The sequence below is a fragment of the Chelonoidis abingdonii genome, chromosome 1 (assembly GCF_003597395.2).
Source record: "Chelonoidis abingdonii isolate Lonesome George chromosome 1, CheloAbing_2.0, whole genome shotgun sequence".
Taxonomy (NCBI): domain Eukaryota; kingdom Metazoa; phylum Chordata; order Testudines; family Testudinidae; genus Chelonoidis; species Chelonoidis abingdonii.
Genome location: NC_133769.1, coordinates 87,434,997 through 87,455,267, shown reverse-complemented (window position 1 = coordinate 87,455,267; position 20,271 = coordinate 87,434,997). Strand labels below are relative to the sequence as shown.

The following is a 20,271-nucleotide window of genomic DNA, read 5'->3' as shown; positions in this document are numbered from 1 at the left end:
CTGCGTCTGACAAAGTGGGTATTCACCCACGAAAGCTCATGATCCCAAACGTCTGTTAGTCTATAAGGTGCCACAGGATTCTCTGCTGCTTTTACAGAATTATGTGATTTGCCTAAAGACAAATAGTAAGTGCCAGAATTAGGATGAGAAATCAGGAATTCCTGACTCTCACTCTCACGTTCAGGCCAATATTTTATTTTATTTTATTTCGATTTATAACAATAGATTCAAAACAGCATCTAGATACATTTTCCAAATTTTTACAAATAAAATCAATTGGAAGTAGAACTAGAAAGTACTCCACATCCCACAAACAAAAAATAATCAGCCACAGTAAAATCAAACCCAATATAAACATTAGATCCGATCATGCCTCTGCTTCCCCAGCAGCCCTGGCTAAGAGATGGGCCTCGCAGTGTGCCCTAAAAGTAATCACATTCAAGCTATTTCCAGTCAGAGTGGATGAGAGGGGAGAATTGGTCTAAAAGCTGAGATTCCCCCTGTCACAGTTCAGGGTAACTAAATCTGTTTTCCCCCTCTTTAGTCCCTCAAGGACACCTGCTCTAGACTCCCTGTTCCTTAGCCACCACTTCTCTTGGGTGGAGACCTGTGTCTCTCTCCTTCTGACTGGGGTTTTTCCCCAGGCTGCCCAGTTCCCTGCCTATGCTGTGATAATTCCAGCAAACCAGACTGCTTAAACATGCTGCCGTCTGTGCTTTGCTTTCTCTTCAAAGGCTATGAACAGCATAATCGCCAGGAGTTTTATGTTACCACCCAGATCTTTATAAGCAAGCACATTTATTCTTAAGGTAAAAGCACTATAGAAAAATCACATAAAAACAATAGAAGTTCCTATAAGAATGTTAAAAGATTACCAGAGGTCACCCACCAGTCTTATGAGGCCCTAATAGGTCAAGTCCCTCAAGGGATTGGGGACCTGCCTCAGACAGAAGGTCCTGTCCATTTAGTAGATAAGGAAGAAAGCCCTAAGTCAATTTAAACTCAGGCTTTTTATCTAAAAGTCCTTTCTTTGCCTGTTGGCTTCTGAAGAATCCAGTTCGACCTGGTATATGTAAACCTCCCCAGGTGGCAGTACCTCTCTGGAGGTGTAACAACCTGAGTGAATTTGCCTAATCACCCTTCACTGCTGTTCGTTCCTGGAGGAGCTGTGGTCACACTCCCCTGTAGAATTATATACAATCCCTGGCCCACAATGATACGTAAACTTAATACAGTAAGATCTCCCATATCTATCAGACCTCTCACAGAGAATGTCCTCTCTTTTACACCAAGGGTGTCCCCGCTGCAATGCTCCACTGATTGCAGCTGTAACAGTATCACACACAGAGAGAGGCAGCCTCTTAAGTATGCAGCACTGAAGCATTTATAGATTCACAGATCTAAACCTTGCATAAAATGAGCATAATAATACTTCTCTACCTCAAAGGGGTGCCAAGGAGATAAATTCACTGATGTGTGTGAGATGCTCAGATGATAAGCAACATATATACGCATATACATAAAACAAAAACCTCCTCTAAAAACACAGCATCAGAGTGATGTAATGGTACACCTGCCAATAAAAAAACCAACAATTATTTTGCCTGTCTCTACAGTTGAAATTTTCATGAATCAGATTTTGCCTGACTGCTCAATGCCTAGCATGAGCAAGCTTTAATTAGAATCTAACCTTCATGAGCACCATATTTACCCACAAATTATAAAACTAAAACAGAAATCATAGATGATAAAATTATGAAAAGGCTCTTAAGATTGCTAAGGGCACTAAAGGTCAGACAACATTAAACAGACACATGGATGGAAGCACAGAAATCTTGGAGAAACATTAATAGGTATTTTTCTGCTATTTCTGGTTTTGCATGGGAAACAAGGAAAAGTACAAGTTAACTTAAGGAAAGATTCAGGACGAAATTACAGGCCATTTAAGGTAACCCAGAGTAATATCCAGAGTTGAGATTGCATGCACTAGGAGTAAGTGCTTAGCAGTAGTAAATCACAATTCTGCACCAAAGGATTAACATAAGTTGCAAGAAAGGTTTAACAACGATTTTAAGGAGACCAAGACAAGCATTTGGAAGGGACCTACTTGACTGGAGATTGGCTTGGAAACTGGCTAAAGGACAGGTAAAATAAAGACCATTTTTTTCTTGCTACCAACAAGGTAAAAAAGAGGTTTGAATTCAACATTTAAAGACATTTTTCCAGACGTACAGTTGTTTCTGTAAATGAAAGCAAATTGTGATTGCTCTAGTTAAGTGAGGCATTTGAGCTAATAAACAGCAGCAGATGGCAACTATGCTGTGGTTTAAGACAGAGGTATATGCAAAATAATGTTTCTTGCGTCAAAGATCAGAAAGATAACCTGGGAAAAGGAATGTTACCACATACAGCACACAGTTTTTACTCCAGCTCTACATGGTATCTCAAATCTCTGTCTTGTCAGTGTTCTGTATGTAGTACTTTTCCATTTATTACACTGAGTGAAAAACTGAGAAAGAATATTGTTCATTAAAAGGGAACTGGCAAAATTATATTTGCCACTGAAATTGCCCACCAGTCTAGCATCCTACCATTGTCTCTCAGACTACAAAATGCAATAGACATGGAGAAATTAGACTAGGCCATTTTACTGAAAATGTTCTGTCCATCTTTTCCTATGTTCTTCTGTGCTAAGAGTCTTTTCATTTGCACCTTTAATAGGGTCTCCACTGCTAAAGTTTCCTCTTAGCTATTTGATGTCTTTTACAAGATTGTACAGTCACCTCTTGGGCTAGCATCATCAGCCCCTGGACATTTTACTAACATATGCCCTTTTATCTCTGCTGGCACTCCTTTTACTTCTCTGTCCAGAGCTCTGTATTCTTCTTGCCACTTGCTTGTTGCTTCATGTCTTAGCATTTAACAGTTTTTGGGTTGTTGTACACTTCTCTTTCCTACTGCCACCCAAGCAGCATTACTAATCCATTCTTCCCTTTTAGAGTTCATTGTCATTAGAAGTGTCTTTGCACTTTCCAGATAGCACACTCTGATGATTTCCCACAGAGCATCAATGTCTTAGTTCTCTTCAGTTAACGCCATTAAAACACTGAACCTGTTCTTCAGTTCAAGCTGAAAAGCACTTTTTGTCAGGGCCACCCCTACCCATACATAAAATACGCGGCAGTCTAGGGCACCAGGAAATTTGGTGCACCACATTTCCTGGTGCCCTGTGCAGCTGTGTGTTGCTCCAGCCCCTGCTCCACCTTTTCCCCATGGCCCCTGCCCCTGCTCCACCCCAGCCCCACCTCTTCCCATCCCTGCTCTGCCCCTACTCCATCCCTTCCCCAAAGCCCTTGGTCCTGCTCTGCCCCAGTCCCACCCACATTCCATCCCTTCCCCAAAGCCCTGCCCCTGTTCTGCCTCAGTCTCGCCCCCACTCCACCCCTTCCCCAAAGCCCACACCCCTGGTCCGCCCCCACTCCTCTGAGGACTGCTGCAGGGGTCGGGCCTGCACTCACCACATGGTAAGTGGAGCAACCTGACCCCAGCCTGCTCCACTCCCCTGGCTCCCAGCCTCGTCGCTGGTGAGTGCTGGGGGGTGCTTCCCCCTGCCCCCCCAAGGCTGGGAGCCAGGGGAGTGGAACAGGCTGGGGACAGGGGGCTGTTTCCCCCCAGCCTCTCCCCTCGTGGAGGCCTGGGGCCATCCCCCACCCTTCGGCCTGGGACCCCACACAGCCCCCTCCATTGGGGGGCTGCGTAGGGCACCAAAATGGCTAGGGACGGCCCTGTTTTTTGTGTTTCAGTCTTTTAATTGTGCGCTGTTGATGCACAGTTGTCTTTTAACTTTCTTCATCCTCTGTAACTTGAACTTCAATTAAGCGATACAAAGGGTATGGTCACTGACCACATCTGCTCCCCTGTATGCACGTATGAGCTGCAAAACATTTTTTTAAATACAGGAATGATCTATTGGTTCTTTATAGTATCATCTGGGGAGTACCATGTTGGACTTTAGTAGGAAAATATTGTTCCACCTATCATTGGGTAGTTTACACTGTAAATTTCTACTTTGTACTGAAATCGCACATAGTCACTATGATATCATGTTTTGGGACCTTTGTTAACACATCCTGTAACAAATCACGAAAAGGATTTTTTTCCTCATCTTGCTTTTCGTTGGTTAGCGCATAGCACTGGATGACTGATAGTTTGAATAACTGAGTTTGAAAGCAAGCTCTAATAATACTTCCACTGACTGATTCCCACTCAGTCAGTGTCTGATCAGCTTCATTCAACATCAAGATTGCTACAACAGCTTCATGTCTGTCATCCACATTCTCGAAGATGATGGTGTTATTTGTTCCTCTGAAGTGTAGTTTTTTCAGCCCTATCCATGTACATTCACTGATTCCAAGGACATCAAGATGGTATCTATCCATTTCTTTAATTACTTGGGCAGTTTTAGTAGCCTCATACATTGTTCTCACAGTTCAAAGTCCTATTTTCATTACTGATGTGACCTTGAGTAAGGCACTTTTCATGACATGGGCTTCCTTACGGATTTGACCAATCCCCATCATATTCTTCACATGAAGCTGATCTCTTGTTTGAGCCTAAAAGACCAAACCCGAGCAAATTACTAGAAATATATGATGAAGACCTATTCCTAGAGCTGCCTATTGATTTAGGAGATATTACAATGGGAAAAAGTTAGAAAAGCCATCAGTAAACTCAAAAAATAGGAAAGCAACAGAAGAGAATAATAATAGTGGAGAGATGCTTAAAGCAAGTGATGAAACAGCCCTCCAGATTTTCCTTGCGTTACTGGACAGAATATGGAACCCAGCAAAGTAAGGCCTTATAGTAAAATTGCCAAAGTAAGGTGATCTAACCAACTGCAATAACTGGAGATGCATCTGAAGAAGTGGGTTTTTTACCCATGAAAGCTTATGCCCAAATAAATGTTAGTCTTTAAGGTGCCACCAGACTCCTTGTTTTTCTGATAAAAGACTAACACGGCTACCCCCTGATACTACTAACTGGAGAGGAATCCTATTACTCTTCGTGCCTGGGAAAATCATGTGCAACATCATCCTGGAATGTATCAAGAATCAAATAGCTCTTCAACTTAGAGAGAAACAAGCATATTTTCGACCCCTGAGATCAGGTGCAGCTCATATGTTCTCAGACATATTATAGAGCAAAGTATGGAGTGGCAAGCACAGCTTGTTATCAATTTTATACATTTCCAGAAGGCTTTTGACAGCGTACAAAGAGATTGCATTATGTCCCCACTATTGTTTGCACTGGTCATTGACTATGTTATGAAAGTAACTGCAGAAGGCAACTGAAGAATTTAATGGACACATCATAAAGCACAATTGGATGACAACATATTTGCTGAGAACACTGTCCAGCTTAGTTCAACCCATCAGTTAATCAAAGAAAATATGCAGCTTTTGGCTGATATGGTCAAACAAGTTGGCTTGTTCATCAACAAGGGGAAGACAAAATATATGGCTAAAGTAACCACTAAAGCGGATGAAGAAACACTAGAAGAAAGTCATATTAGCTATATAGGTTGGGAGATGTGCAATGATGGTGACACCATGCCGGCTGACACACAATGAATATCAAAAGCAGCAAACAATTTTCATAAACTTGAAAAGATTTGGAGAAGTAGCATGATTAGCACTGACACAAAAGTATGAATTTATAACACTAACATCATGTCCTCCTTTATGGAGCAGAGTCATGGAAATCTACAACATAAATTGATATACTCAACTCATTCCAAAGTAACTGTCTGAAGAAGATGTTAAGAATCCATTGGAAAGAGTTTCTTTCAATAGCAGAAATTCTTAACAGACCAAACCAAACTAACGCATCAAACATGGCAAGACGACGACAATGGACATATTTAGGACACACTTTAAGGATGCCACCAATGTGACGTCCATGATAAGTGATAATATGCACACCCACCTGGAAAAAGAGAAAAAGGATGAGCTAGAGCAAGGGTGGGCAAACTACAGCCCACGGGCCAGATCCGGTCTGTCAGGGCTTTGGATCTGGCCCGCAGGATTGCTACCCCCATGGTGCCGTGGGCCCCACACCACTGCTGGAAGCGGCTGGCACCACATCCCTGCAGCCCCTGGGAGATGGGGGGCAGAGGGCTCCGTGTGCTGCCCTCGTCTCCAGACACCGCCCCCCGCAGCTCCCATTGGCTGGGATTGGGAACTGCGGCCAATGGGAGCTTCGGGGAAGGTACCCGCAGGGGAAGGCAGAGTACAGAGCCCTCTGCCCCCCATCCCCCAGGGGCCGCAAGGACGTGGTGCCGGCCGCTTCCGAGAGTGGCGAGAGGCCAGGACAGGCAGGAAGACGGTCTTCGCCCTGCTCTGTGCCACTGCCACCCTGGAACCGCTCCAGGTAAGCGGTGCTGGGCCAGAGACCGTATCCCAAACCACTTGGGCATCCCGCATTCCCTGCCCTGAACCTCCTGCCTGCACCTCAACCCCATGCCACACCCCGCATCCCCCCTGCACCCCAACCCCCTGCTGCACCCAACCCCCTGCCCTGAGCCCCGTCTTGCAGTCCACACCCTCTCCCACACCCCACAGTCCTTCCCGCACCCCAACCACCTGCCCCAGCCCTACATTCATGGCCCTGCATGCAATTTCCCCATCAAGATGTGGTCCTTGGGTCAAAAGGTTTGCTCACCCCTGAGCTAGAGAAATACTATGCAGAACAATGAAGAAAGAAACCAAATCCGGCAACATGACACTCAGAAGCCTGAACAAACCAACACAGGACTGAAATAAATGGTGGAAACTGGGGAACCTGAGGGGGTGGGAGGATAAAGAAAAGGAGAATATGAGTTTTCTAGGGCTGCAGGCATAATCAGCCACCAAGAGGTTCTAGAACTGTCAAATAATGCAACAGAATTTAGTCTAAGATTAGATAAGTATTATCAATGAAGGGCATGCTCACTATTAGTCCCATTTATAATTCATAATTCTCTCTGATCACCACAGTTCATACTTCTGGCTTTCTATTGGGGATTGCTTGGATGCAATGGCTGCTGATAAGTATCTTCATAAATCACATGGCCTTCATCTAGTTTCCTAGATCTAATAAAAATGTGACCAATATTAACATATCCAGGATGTTTTAATTGGAAACTGGATGTATTTCACTCTTATGCGGTAGGCCTACTTCTAATAACATTGCTGCTCCTCTGTGTTCAGCGATAAGGCTTCCAAGAGTCAATCACTCAGTGATGCCTTGCAGGACCTTTCTCTTTTTTGTCCGTAAAGTAGACCTGATTGTTCAAAATATTCAGTCCGCTATCATAAAGCTTTGTTTTCCATTTAGTAGGATGCTGCTGGTTGACCGGTCCATGTTAGACCTCACACTCCTATTGGACAGGGCTAATTTGTTTCAAAGAAAGGTCATTCATTTTGATAGTAATCTGCATCTTCCAGCTGTCTGCTCTTCCACACTTGAAGTCTTCAGTTCCAAAGTTTGTGTTTCCTTTTTTCACTTTTCAAACCCACAGATTCCATCATATACTGCTCTGGGATCATGCTCAAGTTGGTGTAATTTTCTGTTTTAAATATATGTTTTAACTCTGGGCCAGACTGAGTGAACCTGGAGCAGGGCATTGGAACATTCTAACAAAAGTTATCGGTCTCTCACTTCCCCTTCCATTCCCAATCACACAGACCAACTCAGCCCCCATGTAGCATTGCACAAACCATTTCCCTTCCCTTTTCTGATAGCATAATGGCCACACGGCAACAGCAGCAAAATGCATATTTGAAAAACCAAGAAACTATTAGATTAGCTTTCACTGAGAGCTCAGTACCTACGTCTCTTAGGTGCTTTTTGAAATCTCACCCTTAATATAGTGTTAAACATCTTTCAATGTATTTTAGAGCTAGAAATAAGGAGGACAACCAATGCCATGGGACTAGCCGCTTCTCTGTGGACCACTAGCATTTGGTACATGGATCACAGTTGGGAAACTTCTGATCTAGACAGTTAATAATTTTAGATATAACATATCTTTATCACAGAACATTAAATGTGCAGCATCAAATATTTGTTACAAATCAGTAAAAAACCTAGAAAGCCCAAGGATTCATAGCACACAAGAAACAGAACATGTTTAATTACCTTATTGCGATCATCTTTTTTTTTAAAAAAAAGGATATCTTGGTAATTCAGCAATAAGTGCAAAATGGTAAGAACGTTGTATTTGTTTTCATGCATGTAACAAATCTATGCATAGAGGAAAGTTCTGACACCATCACCCTGGAATTTTATGATTTAACTAAGTTTCATAGGGATCTTGTTTTTATTAAGGCAACTAATTAAAATCCACCACACTACAACTTTACTAATTTGCAGTTAATGACAGGAAAGCCCACAGTGAATTACTGAATTCTGAGGATTATTGAGTAAGCAAGCACAATAAAATCACAGGCATCCAGCATCACAAAATTTCCTGTGTACTGTTGATAAATGTAATCTAGTTTTAAATATTTATTTCAATACCTCATCATGTACTTGCAAATGTTCTATAGTATAATTCTTAATAAGAATAACCTGAAATATCACGAGCTTGGCTGTTAGATCACTGCTATGAAGCAGAAGGTATCAGATTGGTGAAACGTGGGTTAATTCACATCTACTGTGTTTTGAAACTGTGTTAATAATAATTTTGTTTTCTGCCTATTTTTATCTATCTAGGTACTTATATCACCACCATCACTGGAATATCTAAGAGACTCAATTTAGCATCCTTCTGTAAGAAGAATGTTGTGGGTTCTTTCAAAACATTTCAGTATTTGAAGGAAAAGCAGCTTGGCAAACATACCACTGGTTTGAATTCAGTCACTTGCCACAGAAGCCAGTCTTCATTTAGTGTATACAGGGCTTTGCAAGTTATTACGTCTACCGGCCCTTTGTTTATCCTCTGGTTGAGGGCAGTCACAAGCTTATAGAATGGTTCTCCAACTGTCTCCTAAGAAATAAGACCAAATACAAACAAGCAACAGCTTTAGTTCTTTCTTCTGCATTCCCATTGGAACTCTAGTGGGACATCAACAATTTGAAGCCTGTCAAACTAACTTCCTTTTTAGTCAAGTTGCTCAGCTGTCCTGCAATTAAAAATACTTTCTGTGCAGGTTTATCTGTTCTTTCGTAACTCCCCATCTAACTCCTGTTTCTCTTACTCAAATGGGAAGAGCCACCTGGGGCTCCTGCCACGACAGCTCAGAGCCCCATGCTGGGCACAGGCAGGCAGCTAGTGGAGAAAGCCTGCCTCCCCTGCCTCTTCTGGCCTGGCTTAGCTTGCCTCTGGAGCTCTCAGAAGGACCTGTCATCTTCTCTCAGGCATCACTCACTCCCCAGCCCTGTGTAGGTCACCCTACCTTCCCAAGCTACCATTGCTCCTCAGCCCCATGAAGAGGACTGGGATGTAAAGAACAGGTTTCCTCTGACTGTCCCCTTGCTCTATACTTGGGTCCCAGGAAAGTTGCCAGCTTCAAACTACCCTGCTGCTGTACTTTGCAGCCCCTAGGGCAAAGCACGTGAGCTCCCTGCAAAACAGGGCACGGGAGAGATGTCATCATATTAGTGCACAAAACAGGAAGTACAACCTCAAACAACAAAACTGTCTGCACACAAAATGCAACCAAATGGACCAAATTAAACAGACTGTAAAATGAGAGGGATCTTTTCCCCCCAACCTCTTACAGTTCCATTAATCATAGGTGTTAGCTGCAAAAACAATAGGCAAAAAAAATTCAAACAGAAGTGAGGTTTTCAAAATGACAGCCTTCCTTTAAACTCTCTCAAAGCATAGCTCTATAATAGCTTTTGAGGAGGAGGATACACATTGTATTCTAACCACAATGTGAATCTTCTGACATGACAAGAAAATATCTGATGGGGTTTGGATGATAATCTGTGAAGCAACAGAAGAAAATGTCAGAGTTTCAAAATTACCTAAAGTCCAACCCAAGTACAGATTGTTAGCATCATTTATACAGTTGCTCTTCTCTTACCTTTGCATAATGACAGCTGTCTATATAAGTGATCAGGATAGTAATAGGATAGAAAGTTAGTGATCAGGATAGAAAGTTAGGTTTCATGCACAAACGGCTCTCTCGTGAGTTCTGCATGGAAAAAGTCAGCATGTGCTATGTTGAAAATATTCCTTATTCTAGTGTCTAAGGTGGTGGAAAGATGTCAAACTTACCCGAAGAAAACCAGAAAGGCAAACAGACATCCAATTTGTCAGCAATTTTTCTACGACAGATTCTGTGCGCCTTAGCATGAGCTTAGGTTGCGTATTGCTAGACTGCTCCATCAAGTCCCTGGTCAAGACTTCTAGAATATGGGTTAGGTAGACTAGTTTACTTTGTAGTGCAATAGTCAAGAAGGATGCCAACAAGCACCTATTTACAAAAAATGAAAAAGTCATAGCTAAAAGGTCTGGAATTTGCTTTTCAAATCTATGATAATAGAAAGGTGATCCTAAGCCTTTCATAACAGCTTACTGTGACATTAGATCAAAAAAACATACACCTTTCAGTTACGCCTATATGCTGAACCTTGATTTTTTAGGCACCCCAAGCACCCACTAAAGTCTCTATAAAATTTAAAGTACACAGGATCATCCCATCCAGCAATTTAAAAAAAAATGTATTTTGTGTATCCGAATTTAATTCTGAAGAAGAATAGTTTCCATTTCAATGAAAGAAAAGTTCCAAATTATAAAGTAAGAACTGCTTGCTCTGAGGTGAAGTATTTTGCTAGTTCAGTGTCTACAGGCATCTATAAATCTACTGATCTCTTTTTAATGGCTTGTTTCAGGTGAAGAACAAGGAAAAATACTTTGGAAAAGCTTAAATTTGCTTTGTATGTAGTGAAAACTATATGTGTGTGCCATAATCCATGTAATTTTTCTCTTAATTCTATGACTTGAAGATTATAAGGCATAATCATACTATACCTGTCTTTCACAGAGAAATTTTTCTGTTTTTCAAGGGTGTGAATGAAAGTAACAAGAAAATCCTTGTTACAAATTAAAGCATGCAACATGGTGAGGCTTTCATCCTTTTGCCTGGGGTCTCTGCTCTGGAACAGTTAAACAAAAATAAGGCATGACAGGTCCTTAATTCTTAGAAATGAGGGTAAGCAACACACAAGATGAAATCTTGGACCCACTGAAATCAATAGGAGTTTTGCCAATGATGTCAATGGGGCCAGGATTTCACCCACAGCATATCTGTACACACGCACACACACTTTATATACAGGTAGTATTACCTACAGTTAAAGTTGCCTGATACTTCCCATTATAAGATCCTGTTTTCATATATACATATATGCCTCTACATTATATACATAAAGCCATGTAACTTTTCCCCACATGGGAAGGAATGTAGAGAAAATTTAATCTGATGGATCGTTTGGAAGGTGCTCAGATTCTATGGTGACGACCATGATCATACATAGACGAAAAGAATAATCACTAAATAAAAGTAAAATTATATTACATAGACTTACCCGTGACACATTAGTGTGCATGTCTTCAATGAAAATGGATGCAAAGCCGCTTGACTAAAATAAAAGACAGGTAATGTATTACTGTTAGAAATATCAAAGGCTAAGCATGTACCCAAGGCAACAGACTTCGCTGACTAAAGATGATTTGGGCTTCTAAATGCACTTGCAATTTATGTATTCTGTGATTTCTGCAAAAGTTCTGGCATGTAACATAAAGGAAAACTGCAAAGAGAAACTCAGGATTAAGCTAGGCCAGATTTACTGGTATGCTGCTGAATGCCCTCACTCCCAGGCTGTGGAGGTCAGTCAGCCCAGCCATGTTCTAATATGCCATAGGAAAGACTGTTTATTATCATCACACAAAAATCTGCTGCTTTTCCGGGACACCCCAGAATGCATTACTCCCGGATGTCACTAAACCAATAGTATGACTCTTCTGGATGTCAGGAACCCCTGGGCTTAGCCAAATTTAGAGTTTTTCTCTGCAGTTATTATTACTGCTGACATTTTTCATACAATGGATCTCAAAGTTCATGAAGTAAGTCTGCCACAACCCTTTGAGGCAAATCCATATTATTAAACCACAGAGGAGCCATAGTGGACACTGGGTCCCACTAACCCCTGACCAGCACTGTGCTGCAAGCCTTGTTAGCAGTCAGCAGAAGTTTTCCAAGGGCAAATCTTAAAAGACCCCAGTTTCCTAGCAGCGTTAGCAGCAGGGAGTACCAGGCCTTCACAGTCCAAGAGGTTCTCACATCAGAGCCTGTATTTCTCCAAATCAGTATGTTTGGCCTCCAAACTCATTCAGAGGCACTTAACAGACTTTTCTGTTGGCATTTACAGTTATCCACTTTTTCATTGACACAGAGAATTCTTCCTGTGTGTTCTATCTTGCCACTCCTCCTGCTCCTGTCCCCTGATCCTTATCCCAACTTTTCCTCCCACTCTTTCCTCTTCCAATGCCTATTAGCCTTTGCTGTTCTCCGTCTCCATTAGCCTCTCCCTCCATCCTCGGCCTTCTATTTCCACTGCCTCTCTTCCATAAGCACCCCACTCAACATCAAAACACATACACACACACAATGTGGTAAAGGTAAAAAACAATTACACAAAGCAGACATGGTTAAGGTTAAACAAAACAGTTCAGGAAAAGGACAGAGAGAGAGAAGGAAAGCATGAAAACCTAGGTAAAAATTAGGGTTAAATATAGAGAAATGTAATAAGGTTTTTAATATACATATATAAATAACAAAACACAAGCAGAAGTTAAAATACCAGAGTTAATAATGAAAATCAAAGCCATGGTGGCTAGATATAGGGTTAAGTAACAAAACATGGGAAGTTTTATATATATAATATATTTTAAATACATGAGATAAGTGTGGCATATGCTAGTTGTCACCCTGATCACTTTGATAGCAAATGACAGATTATAAACCCCATCCTGTTTGTTTCATAAGAGAGTTAAGATTTTTGATGAGGAATAAGCAGAAAGAGCAGATGAACTCCTAAAAATAATTATAATATTGTCATGTTAATATTCCTGGTAAAAAAAGAAAACAAAAGGAAACCATGCAGAATTTATAGCAACAGGACCCCTATTATGATCTCCCAGTTGCAGCTTGGGTAAGTCCGCTGGTTTTGGTGGAGTTATTCCTGATTTACTCTGGTATAAATAGATCTATATCAGATTTGGAAAATTTTATTGTTATTCATATTTAATATTCACATTATAGTGTCAGTTTTGGGATCCCATTGTATTAGGCACTATACAAACCATCTAGGCCCATCTTCTCCTTTGAGCCACCTATACAACAAAATATTTTCTGTTTAAGTATTTGTTTTTGAAAAGTACTTGTTCATACTGATACTCTTAGAAGATTAGTATGTATACTAAAAACTCATGGGCTTTGGTTAGTCTCATAATATAACTTTGAAAGATATTTGAGACTGGTATTTTCTTCCCCAGTTTGGTATCATTCCAGCTATTCCAGGGAAATTATTTCCCCCATTCTTCTCATGCTATTAAATGTCATGATGTTTCAAGTAACACTGGCCCCAGTTCAGAAAACATATAAACACTTGCTTAAGCCCAGTCCCTATTTAGAATAACATTAAAGCACAGGCTTAAAGTTGAGCCAATGAGGAAATCCCTTGATATAAACACGTTAGCCAAACTGTTTAAGTTAACTTAATTAAGTTTTGTACAGACAGGTGAGCATGTGAGAGATAAAAAGCAACAGATAAAATGCAGGTTTAGGAATGGTCGTCTCATGAAGGGAGGCAGATCTAGTGAGGCAAGGCTGTGAGAGACTCTTACATGGCACACACAATCATTAAACACATATGAATTAAGGGGACACTAGGGTCAATTTAATTTAAAAATTTAGACTTGGAGCATATGAAGTTTTACAGAACCTACGATCAACAGATCTAAGCACTCCCCGCAGTGTTTGCCCAGCACTATTCTACTGGATTTGGAGTAGTATACAAGGCCTCCTGTGAAAATCACCTGGTGATATTTACATGAGCTATTTGGTCCTTACTTGATAACTACCTTCATTACCATGGAAGGATTACACCTAAAAGACTAGCAACCATTTACCTCTGGGAAGAAAGTTCTAAGAGCAAAATGTTTGTAGTCGAGGAAGGGAACAGTTCCAAAACTATCCACCACATCTAATTGATCCATCTGTAGCTCTGCAAATCCTGAAATAACAACCCCCTGGAACGTTAGTTTTGATCATGCAAAATTATCTTCACAATTACAGCTTTCAATGTGACCCTGAAAAGATGTTCTTAAAAACAGTTCTAAGACTTGATGCATTATTTTTCTAGCTGAATCTCTGTGGGATGAAAAACATTGATTGGATGCAGTTTTTTTTATCTTCAATTTTGCTGAAGTAAATTGTTACACACAATGCTATTAGCTTCTAGAATTAGCTCCTACTACACACCAACATTAACAAGAAACTCTGATATTCACATTCCAAACTATTCTATTTCTGTTTAATGAAGTCTGTGAAAGAAAATATTTAAAAAAATGTGAGTCTCTTCATGGAACTTTAATTTCAGAAATGATATACTTATTAAACAAAAGAAAGCTGTGCAGACCTACCATCACGTATTTTTTTCCGAATTTCACATTCTAACAGTTCAATTTGTTGACTCAGTTTACGGGTTAACTGTTTGGATTTGTACTTAGTTACTATTATTGCCACTAAAAAAAATTGAAAGAAAATTGTATTAGATATTTAATATAGAAACAAGATGAACAAATTTGCTTTATATACCAATACTAACAATAAAACGAAAATGAGTGTAACAAAAAAAAAGGATCTCTAGAAACACTCTTCTGTATTAATTATTATTATTATTAATTTCCATTTTAGTAGCACAGAGGAGTCCTAGTCATGGACCAGGCCTCAGGAGTAAAGCCCTGTAACTGCACCTGCTCTGTACTCCTGACACCTTAGCAAACCAGTGAGGCTTCCTGACAGACCACTCTCTCTGACTGGCTCAGGAAGCCAGCAGGCCAGTTCTTAAACTCTGGAGCAGCAGTAGCTCACTGGCTGCTCAACACACAGGCCCACTGATTCTCTTCCTCATCTTTTGCCACACCCTGTTCCGCTCTGCTTCTCCACAGATCCAGCCCAGACTTTGTCCTGTACCCAGCCTTGTTACTGTCCTGTCCCATCCTTGCTCCTGTCTCAGAAACAGCCCTACTCCTGCCTTCCCTGACATCTGGTAAGTTGGATCCGACCCTCAGCACTGACTCCTGACTCCAACTCTGTCTCAACCCTAGTCTCTGGCATTCGGACTCTGACTTGGGTTCTGACCTTCGGCCCTGGTTACTGATTATAAACCTTTCTCAATCCTTGGCTCTGGCTTTCAGACTCCGACCACTAGGTCTGATTCCCGTTCTGAACACTAGGCCTGACTCCTGCTCTGACAACTAGGCTCGACTGCTTAAAACACAGTCCGCTGACAATAGTATCCAATGTGCAAGGCACTCTTTAATAACACACTTCTTTTATTTAGATCTCAGAATTATCAGGCTGACTTTCTTTTAACAGATAAGACACTCAAATCTGCATGCTAAGCAGCAGCATCTGACAGACGGTGGAATAAAACTCTTCAAACTTGACTGATTTTACAAGCAAGAGAAATATTTTAAGTTGGCATGTGCATTTCCAAATTGCTTAGTTAACACTTGTGAGAGAGGAGAGGCATTGACAAGGGTAGCAATAAAGGCTGAGACATGCCTCTCACTACAAAACATGATGGAGTAAAAATACGGCAGAATTAAAATAATGAAAAGAATGGGTGAGAAATAAACACCTGACCAAACTAACTACAATTAATTAAACTCATGAATCATCTAAAATGGGATGATCACAACCAATGTTTGATGATAAGCAATTGTGCTGGAGACACTTGCCCTTGGGGAGCTTTGTTTTGACAACTGGGAAGGTGCTAACTTGTGATGTAGGAATGTAAGCCCAGATCACCAGAGGTATATAGCCACCCAACTCCCACTGATTTCAATGGGAATTAGGCACCTAAAGACATTTGAGGATCTGGGCTGTAGTTCCTAGATCTTGCATGGCCACCTGGTGCATTTCCTGGAAGAACTGGCTACTGAGACAGCCTTGTTACATCTTGTAGTCTATGATGATGAACTTTGCCACCAGAGCAGAATAATCTACCTAGCTGTTCCCAACTGAACCTGGGAAAAATATCAGACTTTCTGTTATCATCCTGGACAATCCCAGATACTTTTAAGGTATACACTGTAATGATCTCTTTCAGCAAATCAAATTACAGGGTAATGCATAACAGTACTTACCAACAATTACACCCAGTAATAAGATAGGGAGCAAAGTCAGAACATACAAATACTTGTGCGATGATTTCTTTTGAACTTCCTGTGAAAAGTTTCCTAATGTGACCTAATGGAAAAATAGACAGCTGTATTAGTGGAATGTAGCTACTCTAGTCCATGTTTGCAGAAGATCATGTTCAGTGGATAAAGCAGCTGGTCTCTTCAGCTGAAGTGATGAACCCTGACTAGGTAAATCATTGGGAAGGAAGAAGCAGTTTGGAAAAACATATATGAACTGATCCAAACATAACATTTACCATATCTTATGTTAAACCAAAAGAACAAAACTGTGCTGTGTGAAAAATGTAAAACTACTGGCAATGAGCCAAATGCTGCCATCACTTATATTTCAGACTAGCCACATTGAAATTAATGTGGTGTAAGCAAAGGCAGATTTTGGCCTCAAACCAGCCAAATATCTGCACTCACCAGAATCACTGCAAACAAAAATGTTGCCATTTTCAAGACAGTAAAAACAAGTTTTCAGAGACAAAAACTGCTCTTTTCACTACAGATGTCTACCCTGATTAGAAGAAAGACAAACGTAAGGCTCAAGTCAACACCAAAGAAAAACAACATTTCTGGTAGAGGCCTTGCACCGAACCTAGGTCATTTCCTTGCCCTTAGCTAGGCTCACACTTCTGTAGCCCAGCCCCTGGATTACCTCCTCACCCTCCATGGGGAATTACTTCAGCCAGTGGAGCTTCTCAGTTACAACCAACCACACCCTGAAGGTGGCACAGATGGCACAGCTGCAAAGCATGCATCCTGCCCTCTTCTGCTTTGGTTCTGCTCCAAGGAGGTTGAGAGGAGCAGCACTTAGTCCCTTGAACTCCTCATAAGACACTGTGATAGCTCACAGGTCTTGAAGTTTTCATATAGCTTATCAGCTACACATGAACAAATCTTGCAAGTTCACCTAAACCTGAGCATGAGACGCATCACAGTAAGACAACTTGGCTGTGAAATATTTTAGGTAAGATATGTTATAATTCTATTTCACTCTTTAATTATAAAGGAGATCCATGATCAGCTAATTAACATTGTAGGACCTATTTTATAAGCATAAAAGCCAAACAATGTTAAATCACTACGGAAAGAATTTTTACTCACCCAAACTTTCACAGTGGATAACTCAATCTTGCCTGGTTTTTTTCTTTTGACTTTGCACAGTATAGTAGTATGATCTGGGGTTTTGGTAATATTTTGAACGCTGAAGATTATAGGTTCCAAATGTATATCATTCATCGTGTGAGTGAGAGTAACGCCAATCTCATTTTCAGAAATATCTAAGATGTCATTTTTTTTCTGAAGAGAACAAATTTGAAATGGGAAACTATTATTAAATGTGGTAAAACTTAAAACTATCATATGTGAATTTTTGTTTTTTAAAAACTTACATATAATTTTAATTCCAGATGTGGGTCCATCTCAGTATGCAGTTGATAGTCAATAAATATAGGGTCAGGACAATATTGTAATTTAATACAAGGTATAAGGACATTTTCCACTTTTAGTGACACATTAACAATTTTACACCCTTTTGAAAGGCTAACATCTGGTGTTAGGAAACTACATGGAGAAGTACTTCCAGGACATCCAGAGACCTAGGAAAAAAACAGCAAAACTCTCAGTGCTGAAGTTCTTCAAGGTACATACAGTAAGAAACTGAGGCACTTAATAGCACTTTTAAATCCTGCTGACATCACATGGGAAACTGATAAACCTTCTATTTAAGAGAAATACTTTGTGTACTATATCTGAAGTAGTTTCTGTATTGGTCATTTTTGTTCTTCTAAGCACCAATCATAGCACCAGCCACGCACTCTTCTAAGGCTGTATCTGTGGTGGTGATGGAGAGGGTTGCTGGAATGCAAAGCCTTTCAGGAAGTGAAGAAACAGAAAAATCAGAGGGACAATCCTTAGAACTTTAAGGCCTTGGAGAACTATGCATGGGAATTAACTATTTTGGACCTTGACTGCAAATATTTAAACACATACATAATTTTACTGATACGAGTAGTCCCATTTAATTCAATGAGACTACTCACATGAGTAAAGTTAAGCATGTGCTTAAGTTTTTGAAAGAGCTTAAGAACAAAAATGATTCCTTTAAAAACACATATTTTGTTATTGCAAAGGAGTTAAGACTTACAGTAAATTTTAATCTCTCGTCATCTGAAATAATGACACTGTCTGTCACATTAAAATTTCTCCCAAAGAGGGTTATTTTGCGACCGCCACTATAAAAAAAAATTAAAAAATTGAGGGGTTAATGTTAGTTTTTCCCCACAAACAAATACATATCTTGTTTTTCCTGTTTACATTTCAAATGTTTTATTCAAGAAGGAATTACTAGCCACAGTGTATAACGGTTTGCCTTGGTAACAGTAGATAAAATAAAAACAAGTTGCAGAGCTAGGTAATTTGTATGACTGATTTTTCAGTTATATAAAGTTACATTGAAAGTACTTTCAAAGATATAATATAGTTACATGCCTCTTTCATGGTGCAAATCCTGTTTGCTCACGAGAGATCCAATGCAAGCCTCAAATGATCTAATAATCTATAGGTATATATTACTTCTCAGTTAGTCATACATTTTCTTCCATTCAGGTAGCAACAATGCATTTGCTTGTATTAACCAAAATTGTGCTCACTAAGGGCTAGCGCCAGAGCATAAGCCAAAGATCTACCCTGAGAAAGGAGCATCACATTGTTTTGCTGCTCCTGGAGCAACCTAGGACTATGCACAACTCCCATTGTCTTTTAGTAGGAGTTGAGGGTGTAGAGCACCTCACAGGAAGCATTTGGCACTTTGGCCCAAAGACAAGTCAGTGGGGGCATTTCATACATATTACTCAAGGAAGGGGAATTTTCATTTTACTTTCAGTTCACTTCGTTTTTTTTTAAAAGATACTTTTAACATCAAGGAGAAACTCTGCAGCTAGTCTTGAAGGGGAAATTCACAATGTATGGCCAAAATAAATTATAGGGGAAAATCAAAATATGTTTGTAGTATCCTGGCACTTTCATTCCAGAACTCAGCTTAGTACCAAGGTTTATTTTTCACTTCTTATTACGGAGCATTAAAAATAGTTTTGTACTTTTCCACAAATTTATCTTTTTTTCTTTTAAGATACAGTGATCATCTTTGCACATGAAATATTGCTTCAATTCAATTCATTGGGCTAAATTCTTTCCTGCTATACACCCAAATAGGTTATAGCGGTGAATAACTGGATTATTGGATCAGAACCTTATCTTGTGTAAATGAGTACAGCTTCACTGAAATCCAATACAGGCATCCCAATTTATGCCAGCCGAGGACCTGGCAGCCAGTTAAGATTTCTAATATTAACATAATATGACTAAGCTTTATTAAATCTATAAAAAACAAAACATAAAACAAAAACAAGTATTACCTGGCCCAAGTGATGTTTGGCTCCATTTTTGTACATGATGGCTCAGAGACATAATATACTGTGATTGGTGGTGAACACTTACGCCCATTGGCCTTTATGCATACACTCTTGGCCTCTTTGCGTCTAGGTGGGAGAGAGAATCTCACGTGTGTGTCATTTAACACCTTGCTGACTTGTATGCTGGAGGAGAAAGAAAAACAGTGAAGATGTTTTTGCAGCATTTTAACTAGGTCAGAGACACTCAAGCTATGACTCTAGAGCAGTGGTCTCCAAACTTTTGTGATCATGCTCCCCTATCAGTAAAAAATTTTGAGCACAAATCCTTGCTGCGCCACAGGGCTGGCTCTACCATTTTTGCCGCTCCAAGCAGAAAAAAAAGGG

The 20,271-nt window shown here is 40.3% G+C and overlaps 1 protein-coding gene across 1 annotated transcript in view; it reads right to left on the bottom strand.

The window, feature by feature from the left end:
- Positions 1–20,271, bottom strand: part of PLXNC1 (plexin C1) — a 95,910-nt gene that overhangs the window by 23,899 nt on the left and 51,740 nt on the right. The window contains exons 11-21 of the mRNA XM_032778954.2: positions 19,891–20,070; positions 18,621–18,708; positions 17,866–18,072; positions 17,579–17,773; positions 16,430–16,532; positions 14,699–14,800; positions 14,186–14,289; positions 11,581–11,634; positions 11,024–11,148; positions 10,268–10,466; positions 8,882–9,028 (exon numbers count right to left, since the gene is read on the bottom strand). Coding sequence (XP_032634845.1) covers positions 8,882–9,028; positions 10,268–10,466; positions 11,024–11,148; positions 11,581–11,634; positions 14,186–14,289; positions 14,699–14,800; positions 16,430–16,532; positions 17,579–17,773; positions 17,866–18,072; positions 18,621–18,708; positions 19,891–20,070 — 1,504 coding nt within the window. The remainder of the gene's footprint in view (positions 1–8,881; positions 9,029–10,267; positions 10,467–11,023; positions 11,149–11,580; positions 11,635–14,185; positions 14,290–14,698; positions 14,801–16,429; positions 16,533–17,578; positions 17,774–17,865; positions 18,073–18,620; positions 18,709–19,890; positions 20,071–20,271) is intronic.